Below are 16,135 nucleotides of genomic sequence, written 5' to 3'. Positions count from 1 at the left end.
CCACCTCTCCTGCCTGTTAAACTCCTCATGCCAGAAAAGCTCAGTTCTTATCACCTTTCCCTCTATGAAGCCTCCTCAGCAGTTACATTTATGCCCGCCATCTCATCTTATCTACAGTTATTCCTCATCGGACTGCAAGGCACTTGAGTGCACAGGGCTGGTAACAGAGGGAGGCTCCATATCAGACAGGCGTAAATGAACGAATGGCAACCACCCACACCCATCCCAGAACTGTGGTCTGGAGCTCCTTGAAAAAAGGGGTAAGGCTCTTTTTTTTTTTTTTTTTTTTGAGACGGAGTCTTGCTCTGTCCCCCAGGCTAGAGTGCAGTGGCACGATCTTGGCTCACTGCAAGCTCCGCCTCCTGGGGTTCACGCCATTCTCCTGCCTCAGCCTCCCGAGTAGCTGGGACTACAGGCGCCCGCCAACACGCCCGGCTAATTTTTTGTATTTTTAGTAGAGACGGGGTTTCACCGTGTTAGCCAGGATGGTCTCGATCTCCTGACCTCGCGATCCGCCTGCCTCGGCCTCCCAAAGTGCTGGGATTACAGGCTTGAGCCACCGCGTCCGGCCAAGGCTCTTTCTTAGTTTCATGCCGCCTCTGGGGACCAAGTAAAATATGTTTGAAACAATAGCCTTCTTTAAACAGGGGACCATGTAGGGCTTTGCACTCACCTCTTGGCCACAGAGGCAGCAACACATCCTTAACTGCCTCCAACCCATCTCTGCTTCCCTTGTGTGCAGCTTAACTCCTGTCACCTTTTACTGTATGTAGACTCTCTGTGTTCCTTTGCTTATTTCCTCAACTCAGGTTGTGGCTGTCAGAGCGGCCTACCTCCTCCTTCCCTTCCTGAGGCCGGTCTGTGTGGGAAGGCCTCATGGATGGGTTCCTTGATGTCTGGGGCATGACAACCACTCACACGTTTTCAACAGGGTTTGATGGAGGAAGTTCTCCCACTCATTTAAAATATATTTTGTTAACTATTTAAGTATCTTCTTCTTCCCTTTCCTGGAGACGAAGTCTGCTTACACTTCCTTCAATTTGGAATTTTTTTTTTTTTTGAGACGGAGTTACACTTCCTTCAATTTGAAATTTTTTTTTTTTTTGAGACGGAGTCTCGCTCTGTTGCCCAGACTGGAGTGCAATGGTGTGATATTGACTCACTACAACCTCTGCTTCCTGGGTTCTAGTGATTCTCTGCCTCAGCCTCCCGAGTAGCTGGGATTACAGGCATGCCACACCTGGCTAATTTTGTATTTTTTGTAGAGACGGGGTTTCTCCATGTTGGCTCAGGCTGGTCTCGAACTCCAGGCCTCAGGTGATCCGCCCGCCTTGGCCTCCCAAAGTGCTGGCATTGCAGGCATAAGCCACCGTGCCCGGCCCAACTTGGGATTTTAAATCAATTGTTGCCATTCAGTTTCATTCGATCTTCCCTAGTGGATCTCACTAGCAGTTTGAGAACTGAGCATAGCACACTTGGTTGGGTACCACCTCCACAAGATGAATGGGAAAACTCAGTCAGTGGAATGTGATGGGAAGGGCAGGATTCAGCTGCAGTGTGACTTTGAGTTAGCAACCTGTCTCTCATATGTGAAAGTGCTTGGTAACCAGAGTGTCAAATGAGTATTTCTTCTGAGCACAAGACTGTGGTAGGGTAGAGAAGAGACAGAAGATGTAGGAACCACAGAGTGAACGAAAGGGAAACTGACGTCCTTATATCCATGTCCCCATATTTATGTCTCTTGCATCTGGGCATCAGGGATGTTTTATGTGGCAACAGTTTCTTCATGCCTCTGAAGTTCTTACTGGGTTGGCAGCCTGCCTCCAGAGCTCAGGTAGGCTCAAGATCCATTGCCATGAATGCAGCCAGCCTCCAACTGCATGAAAAGCCCCTGGCTTGACCAGGGGGCTGCAGTCCAGAGGAGTGCTCCAATTGCTATGGCTGGGGGTGTAGCTGTGTGGACTGGAAGTTCCTGGCTTTAAGTCCTCAGTATTAACCACTAACATTGATGTGGTTTGGATGTTTTATTCCCTCCAAATCTCATGCTGAAATGTGACGTCCAGTGTTGGACGTGGGCCTAGTGGGAGGTGTTTGGGTCATGGGGTGGACTCCTCATGAATGGCTTGGTGCTGGAGGTAATGAGTTCTTGCTTCATGGGTTCATGTGAGATTTGGTTGTTTACATGAACCTAGTACCTCCTCTCTCTCTCACTCCTGCTCTCACCATGTGATGCTGGCTCCCCTTTGTCTTCCACCAAGATTGTAAGCTTCCTGAGGCCCTGACTGGAAGCAGAAGCTGGCTCTGTGTTGTGTACAGCCTGCAGAACTGTTAGCCAAACACACTTTTCCTTATAAATTACCCAATCTCAGGTATTCTTTCTTTTATAGCAACACAAAAAGGCTAACACAAATATATTGAGTTTTCAGTTTTCCTTGTGCTAATTTGCCTTATTCTTCACAATCACACTACAAATATCTTGTCAGTCCTATTTTACACATCTGCAAACTGAGAGAATTAGCAATTTTGTCCAAGAGTATGCTAATGAAGTGGTAAGGACAGGATTTGAACTAAGACCCTGATTCCAAACCCTTTCATTTTAATATGGAGGCTTTTCATTCCTGCCTGAGAAGAGGAATCAGGACACAGAGGTAGACCATCAATTGGCAGAACAGAGGACCTCCCTCCTCCCCGCCCCAACTCTCCCACCTTCACTTCGCCATTTAAGAAATAATGCCATGATCTCTTACCAGGGAACACAGCAACAAGACCAGACTCCTGGTTCTAGGCTGCATGGCAATCTGCTCTGTGACCATTTTACGTGATGTGCCTCTTTACACCATCACCAGAAAGGGAAGGGCTAAGAGGTAGGGGGTCTCAGTTCTTTGTGCTGACCACCACCTCTGCACTGCAGAAAACTCTGGATTCTCAGTTGAGCAAGTGCTGTCATCTAAGGACATCACAACCTGAAGGTGGTAATCTTGTTCAGGCAATGGGTCTGCAAACAGATTGGAAAGGCCTCTTGAATTTCATTACTCCAAAGCCAAACCAGCTGGGAGAAAGCCACATAGCACAAGCAAACACAGGGCCTCACCATGTGGAACAACTTTTTTTTTTTTTTTTTTGGAGACAGAGTTTCGCTCTTGTTGCCCACGCTGGAGTGTAATGGCATGATCTCGGATCATGCAACCTCCACCTCCCGGGTGGAGCGATTTTCCTGCCTCAGGCTCCCGAGTAGCTGGGATTACAGGCATGCACCACCATACCGCTAATTTTGTCTTTTTAGTGGAGACGGGGTTTCGCCATGTTGACCAGGCTGGTCTTGAACTCCTGACCTCAGGTGATCTGCCCGGCTGGGCCTCCCAAAGTGCTGGGATTACAGGTGTGAGCCCACCACGCCCGGTCAAGCAACTATGTTTATCTGCAGAAGAGACCTGCTGCCTCAGCAGGTGACCTAAGCACTTCTTGGGCATCCTGTAGCTACTGTGGAATAAGCTGACTGTAAACAGGGATGCCACAGGAAACCCATTCATGTCTGAACCAAACCAGACATCAGCCTGTGCCGATTTCGTTGGACCCACCTTCTATCACCTGCTCAGTTCTGAAACTGCTACAGAAATCTGCTAGGGAGGATCAGAATTAAACTGAGTGGCTATCACCATCCAAGACTGCTGCCACTTCCTCACATTCTTCTGGACCAACTGCCCCAAGAGGGCACCTTAGATGGCAGATTACCACAGAACCAGAGCAGGAGCCATTTTCCTTGTCACTTGTCTGAAGGTGGTTGTCACACTGTATTAAGGCATGGCTATTTTCCAGAGGGGCAGTGGGAGTTATCTCCCCTGAAGGGTAAAGTTGCTGTCAGAATTAGTCAACTGGCTGCCCTCTATAGGTTAAAAGCGCATGGAAGGCCTTTGGGGGCAGTGGTAGTAAAGATGACTACAATTCTGCATGGCAGGCAGGGGTTCCTTAAGAATTGCAACACGGCTGGAACAGGAATTGGTGGTCCTAGAGCTAGCTAGCTAGCTACAGCTGGTTTTGGAACCTCTGTTTAGGTTGATTCATAGCACCTTCTCTATCCCTTTAGTCACCCTTTGTGTATGATAGTCTTGCTTCAACTTTGTCCCAAGGACTTCAGGATCACGTGTTTCCTAATGGCCAGAGTGCTGGCAAGCCTAAAAACAAGCCACAGGGAAATGAAGCTGGGGGGAGGAGCTGTTCACAAGAAGATCCAACAAAGGAGGTTTGGGCCTGAAGGCAGGTAGCACTTCCTTCAGGGATATACCTTTGCATCCCATTCTGAGATGACCTCCTTAAATGGAGATAATCCATCAACAAGGGATTGAGGGTGCTTTCACACTGTTTCCAGGAAGACATCCCCCTTTAACAGGAGCAAAAGAACTGTAGAAAGCAGGCGTTTTGTAATAAAGTCACAGGCAGAGCAGTTTGCAGAGTACTCTCACAAACTGGCATTATATAGACAAAAGGGCGCTCTGGGTATTCAGATGGATGTTTTTCTGGAATGAAGGTCAACCCCTCAGGCTACCATATCCAGCAGGACAGAAATCATGGGAGACCACCCAATTCACAGACTATCCACATTGTCCCCCGTAAGTTGTCCCTAGGAAACTCTTGATTGCATTGTTTCATTTTCTTCATGAACACTTGGAAGTATGTAAAATTTTTTATTAACCATTTATGGTCTTGTACCCCACCCCATTAGAATAAGTGGCCTGGATGGCATGGGCCCTGCCTACTGTATTCACAACTGCAATTTCACTGTATTAATGTACCAATGTCTGGCACATAGTAGCCCCTCAAATGTTTACTGTATGAAAGGTCTCATACAATAAACTGTAAGGAACTGTAGGGATCTTGCTCTATCATACGACCTTCTTAACCACTGGTTCTCCAAGGGCGGTTCCTTGACCAGCTTCATCAGCATCCCCTGGGAACTTGTTAAAAATGCAAAATTTGGCTGGGTGTGGTGGCTCTCGCCTGTGATCCCAGAACTTTGGGAGGCTAAGGCGGGAGGATCACTAGAGTCCAGGTGGTTGAGGCTGCAGTGAGCTATGATCGTACCACTGTACTCTAGCCTGGGTGACAGAGCAAAACCCCGCCTCTGAAAAAATAAACTTTTAAAAAATTTTTTGAGATGGAGTCTCGCTGTCACCCAGGCTGGAGTGCAGTGGCGCGATCTCAGCTCACTGCAACTTATGCCTCCTGAGTAGCTGGGATTACAGGTGCGTGCCACCATGCCTGGCTAATTTGGTTTTTACTAGAGACACGGTTTCACCATGTTGGCCAGGCTGGTCTTAAACTCCTGACCTCAGGTGATCGGCCCACCTCGGCCTCCTAAAATGCAAGTGCTGGGATTACAGGCATGAGCCACTGCACCCAGCCTAAACTATTCTTAATTGAATGTGGGGGAATTATTCCATGGTAAGGACCCAGGGAACCTATGTAAGACTGGTTGATCTTGCATGTCCTCCAATATTCTAAAAATAATTCACACACACGTTTATAAACCAGTCTTTAGTTTGGATAAAGGAGTAACCTCCCCCATCACCCTTGAGAAAGTATAGGAATCTGGTGAGACCCAGCTGGCTTTGGCTCTCTTTATTAGAGGCACACTTTCGTGAAGTGCAGGGCGTTCATCTCACGGCAGACACAGAATCCTCTTCTTTTGCTTCACTGGATTTATAAGCATCCTGAAAACAATCACTTTTTTTCTGCACAGGGTTTATATCTGTGAGTACCCAAAAGCTGTCCCCCAAGGTTCACAGAATCTTCTCCCCTCAAGGCCTGCCTCCAACTTGGGACTGTCTAAACTGCATCCTGACAAACATTATGCCATTCACTAAGCAAAGCTATTTCTCACACCCGGAGGTGCCAGGATGTTGGCCATCATTTTTGGAGAACTTCCACTCATTTTCACTTTGACCATGCGAATGAACAGTGGGTGAGGTACCCTCAAAAGGTATGTTCCTTATACACATCATGAAGGTGGGCAGTCAGGAAGGAAGCCCGAGTCACAGAATTTTAACTGCCGACCAAACCAAGACCAGGCGGGGCCAAATGCTTAGGTTCTTCATAGGATATATGAAGAAACTGGTGTATGAATGCAGAGAATGGGACTAGAATCCAGAAATGGTGTTCCATTTATTCACTGAAACAGAGGGAGATTAGGCCTTCTTCATTCATTTTCTCCAATCTCGCCACACTCCCTCCCCTCATTTTCTCCAAAATAACACACTGAGAAACATGTTTGTACAAAAACCACGTATTATTCCCCACCCCCCTCACAAAATCAGGTGGCTGAATTACAGGAATAAAACCAGATCAAAGACATGAAAAGAAAAAGCCACCACTTACACTGAAATGTAACAGTGTTAAGAATTCAGGTATTTTGTAGAATTATTACTATAGTAAAAATATTTCCACCTGGATCTTTTAAATTTGAAAGTGATCACATTAAAGACCTGAGGTTACAAGGGACCACAGTGTGAACCAGAATTCCATTTTTCTTCTAGGACTCCAGGGGAAAAGATAAGTATTTGGAATGAGTTTCCTTTGGGAAAGACTGGCAGGAAGTAGGGAAAACCCTGGCCATTGTCAAAAGGCACTGGGGTCTTTCTGGAGCCAAATGCATTGGAACTAAGCTCCAGCAGGAATAAACTCATTCCCATTTCCACTCCCAAGAGTCCAGAACAAAAACAAAAGGACCAAGGTCTCCTCGGTTCCAGTATTCCAGTACTCTGATGGTGACCAGGGACACCTGGTTAGAGGCAAACCTAAGGGTTTGAAAGGCAAATCTCAATTGTGGTTTTATTTTTTTTGCTTTCTGATATTAAGCAAAAAAGTTCTAAAGTGTTTTATAAACACCTCCCTATACCCTCTCATATGTAAAGCTTTAGAAAATATATAGAAAAAGATATCCAAAAGATGTCCACCTTGCATTCTAAATAATGAAACTACCACTTGAGAATGTGAAGTGAGAAAGCCAGGCGCTTTGGAAACCAAGCTCTACCAAAAACACCCTTTCCCCACACATGGAAGGACAGAAGGGAGGAAAGGACAAGAGGAAAAAAACCGGGAACTCTCAAGTCACTTATCAGCAGGGGTAAATACGAGCTCAAATTAAGGCATTTTTGTGGCTTGTCCTCTGGAATGGCATTCTACCCTCCCAGCCTGAGCACTCCAAACCTCAAAGCATGATGCTCTGACTGCCAAGTGAGTTCCTTGTTACCCTCAGCATCTCTTTGAAAACCTTGTGATAGATGGAATGTGAGATCTCAGAAATGGAAGGGAGAAGGCATAAGGAGCTAATATTCTGCTTCACTTTTCCCATCCCATCCTAACCTTAAAAGTACCGGTTGACGAAATTCCACTCCCTGGCTACTGTAACAAGAGGTAGTTTGGGGACTTGTACCCCTAGCCATCCTAACCAAGTTTCATGAGCTAAAATATTCAGCACTATCTACTTTTTTTTTTTCTTTTAAAGGGTTTTTTAAAGAGGGAGGAAAAAAATGCACACAAAGCAGTGAATAGTAGGCTAGACTCATTGGGGGCCGGGGTGGGGGGGTAATTAACCTGGACTCCTAACTTTCCAGGCTAGTTGAGAAAACTAAGGAATGCCTCCCAATATTCCAACCCTCAAAGCTCACACTGCCCCCAGAAAAACAAAACACTCACCCCCAATCCAATGAATCATCTGCATAGAAAACCAGAGCCAGCGGGCCTAGGAAAGGAGCGGATGTTTGTGCTCTCCTCTAGCACATACTAGTTCAGTGGTATGTTCTGCCAGGCAGTGTGGAGGCCCTCAGAGGCCTCACTAGGGAATAAAATCACTGAGGTTCTCCTTCCACATCTCTTTTAATTTTTACGCATTTGTGTGTGGCAAAAGTCTCAAACTTTACCATCAGCACCATTCTTAGCTCAGAAAAGCAGAAATAAGGTCACTTATAATGCCTTAAGGTTTGTCCCCTGTGGCTATTCCCCCCCTCTTCTGCCCATCACTATTTTTTGGTTCCTATTAACTTAGGATGCTCTCCTTTAAAACAATGATAACAGAAAGATAAAAAGATAATGATTATATAGCATTATCCATAGAAGCATAAGACAAAGCAAAAAACTGCACGAAAGCAAAAATGGTAAAGACGTAGCATGCTAAAGTTGACAGGACCTGCAGAGAAACTGTCAGCTTACTCCCACACCAGGACAGGGGAGATGCAGGTTATTTTAAGGATGACCAGGGCACACTGTCACCACAGGTTTCCCCCTGAGTGTTGGCTGAGGACCCAACACAAAAAGTGTCAGAGAGAGGGGTGGTAAGAGGAGTGGGGAGGCACTGGACACGTGCTTGGAGCTGCGAGAAGAAAAATCCTGAAAGAAACCCAAGAAAGTTGAGGAACACAAGTCTTGTCATCCCCACTCCAGCTCATGGTGGTGGGTGTGGATGTTCCCTGCATCTTCCAGGCTAAGGAGCAGCTGAGGCTGGCGGGCCAGGAGCAGGAGGCGGAGGGACCCCATCTGCAGGTGGTGGTGGCGGTGGCTGCTGCTGTGGTGGAGGGGGATCTGCAAACATATCCAAGAGTAACTTGTTATTGCTGGAAATACAAGAGACTTAGGAAAGAGCCTATTCAGTGAAAAAAAGACACAGAAGTCATTTCCTTAGTGGCAGGCAACCAATGCACCCTGTGAGGCATTGATTCCACTGTGGTCTATGCAGGTCAATTCCTTCTGAACTTCCAGGGCACTGCTCATGTTGCTTAGCCTAACCCTAGTGGCTGGCGAGTGGGAGGTGTCTGAATTTCCCCCACCCTCCTTCCAGGCCAACTCCTTCCAAGAATCACTCCAGACCCTTTCAGAAGTTAATTTTGATTGCATTGTATTTCAATGGTTCTAATTTTATTTCTTCAGTTAAATAATAAACTCCTTCCTGGGATAGTTCTATGTCTTGTTTTTCTTCCCCCGCCCCCCCAGTCCCTAGCCTAGCTGGGCACAAAATAGATTATCAATAAATTCTTGCTATATAAATGTCTCCACCAGGGCCAGAGAGCTTCACTTGAGGCAGTTGCTGACAAACTGGACAGTCCAGGGAGGCCTCCACAGCTCCTGAACTGCAGTCCTTCGATTTTTGGCCCAAACTAGGTCATGTCCTGAAGGGAACAATTAGTATGAGTGTCTGGGACTCTTTCCTATTTCAACTTTAGCTGCTTTAGTGTACAAAAGAACCCGAGAGATCATTTAATCAGGGTTTTAAAAACCCCTAGATCTTGCCAGAATTGAAAACATATGAAACAAACTGCAGCACTGCTCACCAATCAATTCACCCAACTCTATGCCCAAGAGGTTTCTACCAAACCCTTAAGACTCTTCAAAGCATTCTGAAGCTCACTGATCTAATCCCTTGTGTCATCTTTCAGTGGAGGAAATGAAGGGCTGAAGTGGAGAAGCAACTCATCCAGTGTATCCTAGAACCAATTCACATGGCTCAGAATTCCCAGAGCACTGACTTATGGCAGCAACCAGGCAGCAGGTGGGAAGGTTCCACCTGAAACCCTCCACATTCTCAAGGAGCTCTACTGAGGTCCCTTTGGGAAGGAATCCTGAAGTACAAAACATGGGTGACCAGTAGGACGTGACAGTGGTAAATTGGTGAAGACCAGTGGTAAAGACCAGTGATGCTACCTCTGCAATAGGGATGGAAAACTGGTCAACTCTTGATAGGCGAGTTCATTTATGTATGGTCCACAGGGTGGCTTGGCAAACATTTTCTTGCCAAGAAAAAGAGGTACCTACCGTACTACACAACCTCTGACCACTAGCTTAAGGGAGGTAATTAAAAAAAAAACTGTTGTGATCTTATATACCTAGATAAATTAGTGTCTTTCTTCTGTGCACCTACTTTGTCCCAGACTCTGAGGGCCAGAGAAGAGTCAGACATGTCTCCGTCCATGAAGCCTCCCAGAGTATTACAGTGTACTTAAGGCACAGCATAGTCTCATGTAACCTTTGGTAAGTTCTGTATGCCTTCATGTAACATTTGCTAAGTTCTATCCAAGTTTTCATTTCTTGTTTTCTCAACTAAAGCTCCTACAGAGCAAGAATTCTTATGCTTCCTATCTCTCTGAACTATAAATAGTAGCTAAACTTTTGGCTACACGTGAACTTCTATATGAACCTAAGATTACAGATGTGGCTGGGGTACCTGACCCACTACTGGCTGCATTTCAGCACCATCCTCACTGGGAAGGCCTTCTGGAGTAAAAGGCAGCCCAGTGTCTCAGAAACAACCCTCAGGCCAAGGTTGAAGCCGAGCAAGAGCCTATAGGAGAAATGACCTGGTCTCTAAACACAGCCTCAGACAAGTATCACTTAGCAGCACCAGTGTTTTCTTCATTGAGCTTGCTGGAACTTCGTATTTCATCTCAACACAGCCCCTGAATACCACTTTCTTAGCCTACACAGCCACTACTAATATATCAAAAATGGCTCTAATAAACATATTTGTTATTCCAACTCTAAACTCACTTCTATTCTTTTCTTTACACGCATCACTTTTGAACCCTGTATCCACAAAAGGCTGCTATAGGGAAAACCACCACCAGTAGCTCTACATGTCTGTTGAGAGTCACAACGAGACAGGCTTAAACAGGTGTGTGTGGGAGAGGCATATCTTTATGGCCCCAATGCTGACAGTGCATGCCATAAAGGCACAATCCTGATTAGAAGCATTTTGTCACCCATGCACCTGCCCATCAGTGGTGCTGAAGAACACAGACTGAAAACTGGTCTTCGAGAAGCCACTATCACAGACTGCATCATCCATGGACCTGCCAAATCTCGGGGAGAGAACAAAGCCTCCTTCCCTTATCTACAGCCCTCCAGAACTGACCCTGAGATAATGCATCCCCGCTCCATGTTACTTACACATGCCGTTAGGTGCTGTCAGGGGTACCCGGGGTCCTAACATGTTTCCTGGCATTGGCGGCATGCCAGGAGGGGTAGGGCCACTCCCAGAGGGGTGGATGTTGGCTGCAACAGTGGGAATCATGCGGCCTGGCATGTGCTGCCCGGGCATCATGGAACCTGGGCCTGGTATCTGACCTGTGGAGGGAGATTTAAAGTACTGTAAGTATTCTAGAAAGGGGTTAAGAAAGGGATCAACTTAAATCCAACTCCTAAATACAAATATCCAACCTTCCAAAGGATCTGAAATACCAACAGAGCAATAATCTGTAATAATCTCTATGTCTAGCTTTTTGTATTCTGGGTTTTTTGGAAGAAGGGTGTTAATGGGGGTAGGTCTGTGGAATGACTGATTATTCTAAACACTGGCAAGAAGGTGGCTGTAAAAAGAAATGGCAAAGGTCCCCTAAAATAAAGCACTCACTCTGGTTAGTTTGGGTGAGCAGTAGGTTGTCAAATGTCTTCCTGAGGATATACAATGCCAAGCACAGCCCACAGGGAATGGAGTGGACTTTAAAAGGAAGTCAGTAAGCAAAAGTCAGTAAAAGGACCACAACTCAGTCCAGATTGTGCTCCATGGCTTACAGGGAAGGTTTGCCTGAAAGGGTATTATTACTGTGAAATCACCATTAAAAGGAGATTTTGATTTGAATCCCCAATTCCTGTCCACAAATATTTCTCCCATTAAAAGCCTCATGTATGGTTCATTTAAAAAAAAAAAAAAAAAATCATTCCTTATAGAGCCCACTATGAAGCACTGGCCTGATAGACTCATAGGGGAAAACAAAGACAGCTCCATCTCTTCCTACTGTTTTCTCCCTTTCCTTTCGTTTCTTTCCTTTTTTCTTTTTTTCTTTTTTTTTTTTTTTTTTTTTTTGACAGTCTCACTGTGTTGCCTAGGCTGGAGTGCAGTGGCATGACCTTAGCTCATTGCAACCTCCGCCTCTTGGGTTCAAGCAATTTTCGTGCCTCAGCCTCCCAAGTAGCTGGGATTACAGGTGCCCACCACCACGCCCAGCTAATTTTTTTGTATTTTTAGTAGAGATGGGGTTTTGCCATGTTGCCCAGGCTGGTCTTGAACTCCTGAGCTCAGGCAGTATGACTGCCTCAGCCTCCCAAAGCGCTGGGATTACAGGCGTGAGCCACTCTTCCTATTGTTTTCTAATTAATGACAGAAGACCCTACAGTATTCAATACTGAGGGACATGAACACTAAAGGAATCATTTGAGAGATGAGAATCAATGTAGTTTTTTTTCTTTAAATCCAGGGGCTTTACTATCTATGTAAGGACAACTGTATGAAACTGAATATAGGTTAGAACACAGTACCAAGACAGCTAGAAATTAGAATGCTTGATCTTGAAAAATGTGGAGATGGGACCATTTGATAGCTAACTGGCAATTAAAATACAGAAAGCAGTATTGAACACTGAAGGACAAGAACACTAAAATACCTCCTGTATTCAGTTTCACACTGAGCCTTCTGACCCTTTAGAATGTTTAGCCAACTTATTCTATAAAGAGCCAGATAGTAAATATTTTAGTCTTTGCCAGCCATATGGTCTGTGTCACAACTATTCAACTCTGCAATGTAAGCACGAAGGCAGTCACGGATGATACACAACAAATGGACGTGGCTGTGTTCTAATAAATACATCTTTATGAACTCTAAAAGGTTAATTTCACAAATTTTTCATGAGACATAAAACATTATTCTTCTTTTGATATCCTCCTCCAGCTATTTAAACTATAAAAACCATTCTTAGCTTACAACCTGTATGAAAAACAATTGGATGAGCCAGATTTCAACCTAGGCTGTAGGCGATCCCTGCTTTGGATATGATGGTAAACATTTACTAGTTCTTAAACCAAGCGATTTGGCTGCTAGGCTTGTTTTGTTCTGTTGAGACAGGGTCTCATTTTCTACTCAGGTTAGAGTGCAGTGGTGCAATCACAGCTCAGTTCACTGCAACCTCAACCATACAAACTCAAGTGATCCCCCTGCCTCAGTCTCTAAAGTAGCTGCAACTACAGGTGAGCACTACCATGCCTGGCTAATTTTTAAATTTTTTGTAGAGATGGGGTCTCACTACGTTTCCCAGGCTGGTAGTCTTGTTTTTTTTTTTTTTTTTTTTTTTTTTTATTTGAGACAGAGTCTCGCTCTGTCACCCAGGCTAGAGCGCAGTGACACGATTTCAGCTCACTGGAACCTCTGCTTCCCGGGTTCAAAGGATTCTCCTGACTCAGCCTCCTAAGTAGTTGGGACTACAGGTGTGCACCACCATGCCTGGCTCTTTTTTTTTTTTTTTGTACTTTTAGTAGAGACGGGGTTTCACTACGTTGGTCAGGCTGATCTTGAACTACTGACCTCAAGTGATCCACCCACCTCAGGCTCCCAAAGTGCTGGGTTTGCAGGTGTGAGCCACCGCACCTGGCTGTAGTCTTGGTTTTAAAGAGTAACAAATTAAGTAGAATAGTTTAATGGGCACAATCAAGGATTTTTTTTTTTTTTTTTTTTTTTTTGAGACAGAATCTCACTCTGTCATGATCCTGGCTCACTGCAACCTCCACCTCCTGGGTTCAAGCAATTCTCTTGCCTCAGCCTCCCGAGTAGCCAGGATTACAGGTGTGCACCACCATACCTGGATAATTTTTGCATTTTCTGTAGAGAAAGGATTGCACCATGTTGTCCAGGCTGGTATGGAACTCCTGACCTCAAGTGATCTGCCTGCCTCGGCCGCCCAAATTGCTGGGATTACAGGTGTGAGCCACTGCGCCTGGCCTGAAATTTTTTTATGTAGGACAAATTATATTCTCTACAGAATAAGAAAAGAGAATCAATGCAGTTTTTCTTTAAATCTAGGGACTTTACTATCTATGTAAGGACAACTATGTAAAGACAACTATGAAACTGAATATAGGTTAGAAGGCAGTACTGAGACAGCTAGAAATAAGAATGCTTAATCTTGAAAAATTTGGAGATTGGACCAAATTATAATACACAAAGCAGTACTGAAGATAATTCAAATACAGACTCTCTGTCACTATAGAAAGACGTCTATCTAAACAAAGACATACAAAGCTTCAAACCACACCCTGCCTATCTCCAGTGGCTGTTCCTTGACCTAAGAACCTAAGAGAGGAGCCCCTTACTTCAGGGGTGTCAATGAAGAGAACTACAATGAGGTATGAGAATTAGGAATAAGGGGCTGGTCACAGTGGCTCACACCTGTAATCCTAGCACTTTGCGAGACCAAGGTGGGTGGATCACCTGAGGTCAGGAGTTCGTGACCAGTCTGACCAACATGGTGAAACCCCATTTCTACTAAAAATACAAAAATTAGCTGGGCATAGTGACATGCACCTGTAATCTCAGCTACTTGGGAGGCTGAGGCAGGAGAACTGCTTGAACTTGGGAGGTGGAGGTTGCAGTGAGCCAAGATTGCACCATTGCACCCCAGCCTGGGCAACAAGAATGAAACTCCAAAAAAAAAGAAAAAAAGAATTAGGAATTAGGGTAGTCCAGTCTTCTAGGGACTACTTTTTAAAGCAAAGTACATCAACATTATGCCCCAGAATGTACAGAATAGAGAGTTTTGGGCCCTCTGGCCCATTTTTATGCACTCTATAATGTAACACAAAGCCTAGCAGAGGAGTCTCAGAGATCCGCTTGCTGGAAAATAACTTGGTCAAATCACTTTGGCAAAACCAAGAGCAGCTGCTGGATCTACTCCTGCGTGAACACTGCCACTAGGACCAACTGACCATCATTAATTTTTGTCTTTTTGTGCTTGTGCCGTGTATCTACGACAGAAATAGGTGGTGTTGAAGAGTCTGCCAATCTAGGGACTGACTCAGAGATAAAAGGGACAAATGGCAAGAACACTACAAGGCATACGAGGGATGAGTGCACATAAAGGAGTGAAAGGCAAATCAAGGAAAAACCATGGAAGGAGCAAGCCAAAAAAAATGAAGACTTTCCAGCTGATCAATAAAAATTCGTGAGTAACTTGGAATTGTGGATGAGATGTAAGTAAAGTGAAGGAAAGGGATTAGGGATAGGACTAATCCTAAAAACACCTGGGACAGCAGGGACCCAAGGACTCAGGCATCCTTGTGGCGGGACTGTGAGGCCACATGCTTGTAGATCCATAAACCAGTAAGAAATAACAGAAATCCTGGGTGCCTTGGCCCATCCCCAGGGGATATGCTGCAGGACAGCAGGTAAACCTCGATAAGATCTGCATACCTACATCCCTACAACCCATCCTGACTCCTGCAGCCACTCCTCTATTCTCCATCTCTGACCTGTTGTTGCAGGAATGTTACATAAGTGGAAGCACCGTTTGCAACGTTTTGGGATTTTTTTTTTTTTCACTCCAGGTAATTTCCTGGAGAGTCACCGGTTCTGTATGCAGCCTCAGTGCTGGGTGGTGCTCCCTGCTGTTCCCCTCAGTGCTGGGTGGTGCTCCCTGCTGTGAATGGACCACACAGCCTGAAGAGGACATCCGGTGGTTCTCACTTTTTGGCTACTATTAATAAATCTGCTAGGAAAGTTTGTGTACAGGTTAAATTTTTTTTTTTTTTTTTTAAACCAGGTGCGATGGCTCACGCCTGTAATCCCAGTACTTTGGGAGGCCGAGGTGAGATTACCTGAGGTCAAGAGTTTGAGACCAGCCTGGCTAACATGTTGAAACCCCGTCTCTACTAAAAATACAAAAAAATTAGCGAGATGCGGTGGTGGGCACCTGTAATCCCAGCTACTTGGGAGGATGAGGCAGGAGAATCGCTTGAACTGGAGAGGCGGAGGTTGCAGTGAGCCGAGAATGAGCCATTGCACTCCAGCCTGGGCAACAAGAGTGAAATTCCGCCTCAAAATAAATAAATAAATAAAATAAAATAAACACACAGCCAAGCCTAAGTTAAACAATCAGAAAATAATGTGAATGTCACTCCCATTATTACTGAGAGGTACCATTTATATGCAGCATCTATATAAATACCATACCCTTTTGTGGTACCTTACTATCCTTATCTTTCATCTGTATTACACCGAGGCTTATAAAGGTTTCTTTTTTTCTTTTTTATTTGAGACAGGAGTCTCGCTCTATTGCCCAGGCTGGAGTGCAGTGGGGCGATCTCGACTCATTGCAACCTCCACCTC

General features: G+C 45.1%; 1 protein-coding gene across 6 annotated transcripts in view; it reads right to left on the bottom strand.

The window, feature by feature from the left end:
* Positions 1-6,140: 6,140 nt before the first annotated feature.
* SMARCC1 (SWI/SNF related, matrix associated, actin dependent regulator of chromatin subfamily c member 1) overlaps positions 6,141-16,135 on the bottom strand; it is a 203,364-nt gene continuing 193,369 nt past the window's right edge. For 3 of the 6 annotated variants that reach the window (XM_055279147.2, XM_063609526.1, XM_063609529.1), the window contains 2 exons: positions 10,933-11,109; positions 6,141-8,574 (listed from right to left, as the gene is read on the bottom strand). In XM_055279147.2, the coding sequence (XP_055135122.1) occupies positions 8,477-8,574; positions 10,933-11,109 (275 nt within the window). In that variant the 3' untranslated portion in view covers positions 6,141-8,476. The remainder of the gene's footprint in view (positions 8,575-10,932; positions 11,110-16,135) is intronic. The other 3 variants (XM_055279157.2, XM_063609538.1, XM_063609548.1) reach the window with 1 other exon arrangement.

The sequence above is a fragment of the Symphalangus syndactylus genome, chromosome 1 (genome assembly GCF_028878055.3).
Source record: "Symphalangus syndactylus isolate Jambi chromosome 1, NHGRI_mSymSyn1-v2.1_pri, whole genome shotgun sequence".
NCBI classification, from domain to species: domain Eukaryota; kingdom Metazoa; phylum Chordata; class Mammalia; order Primates; family Hylobatidae; genus Symphalangus; species Symphalangus syndactylus.
Note: the sequence above shows the minus strand (reverse complement) of the source record. Positions and strands in the feature narration are given on the sequence as shown.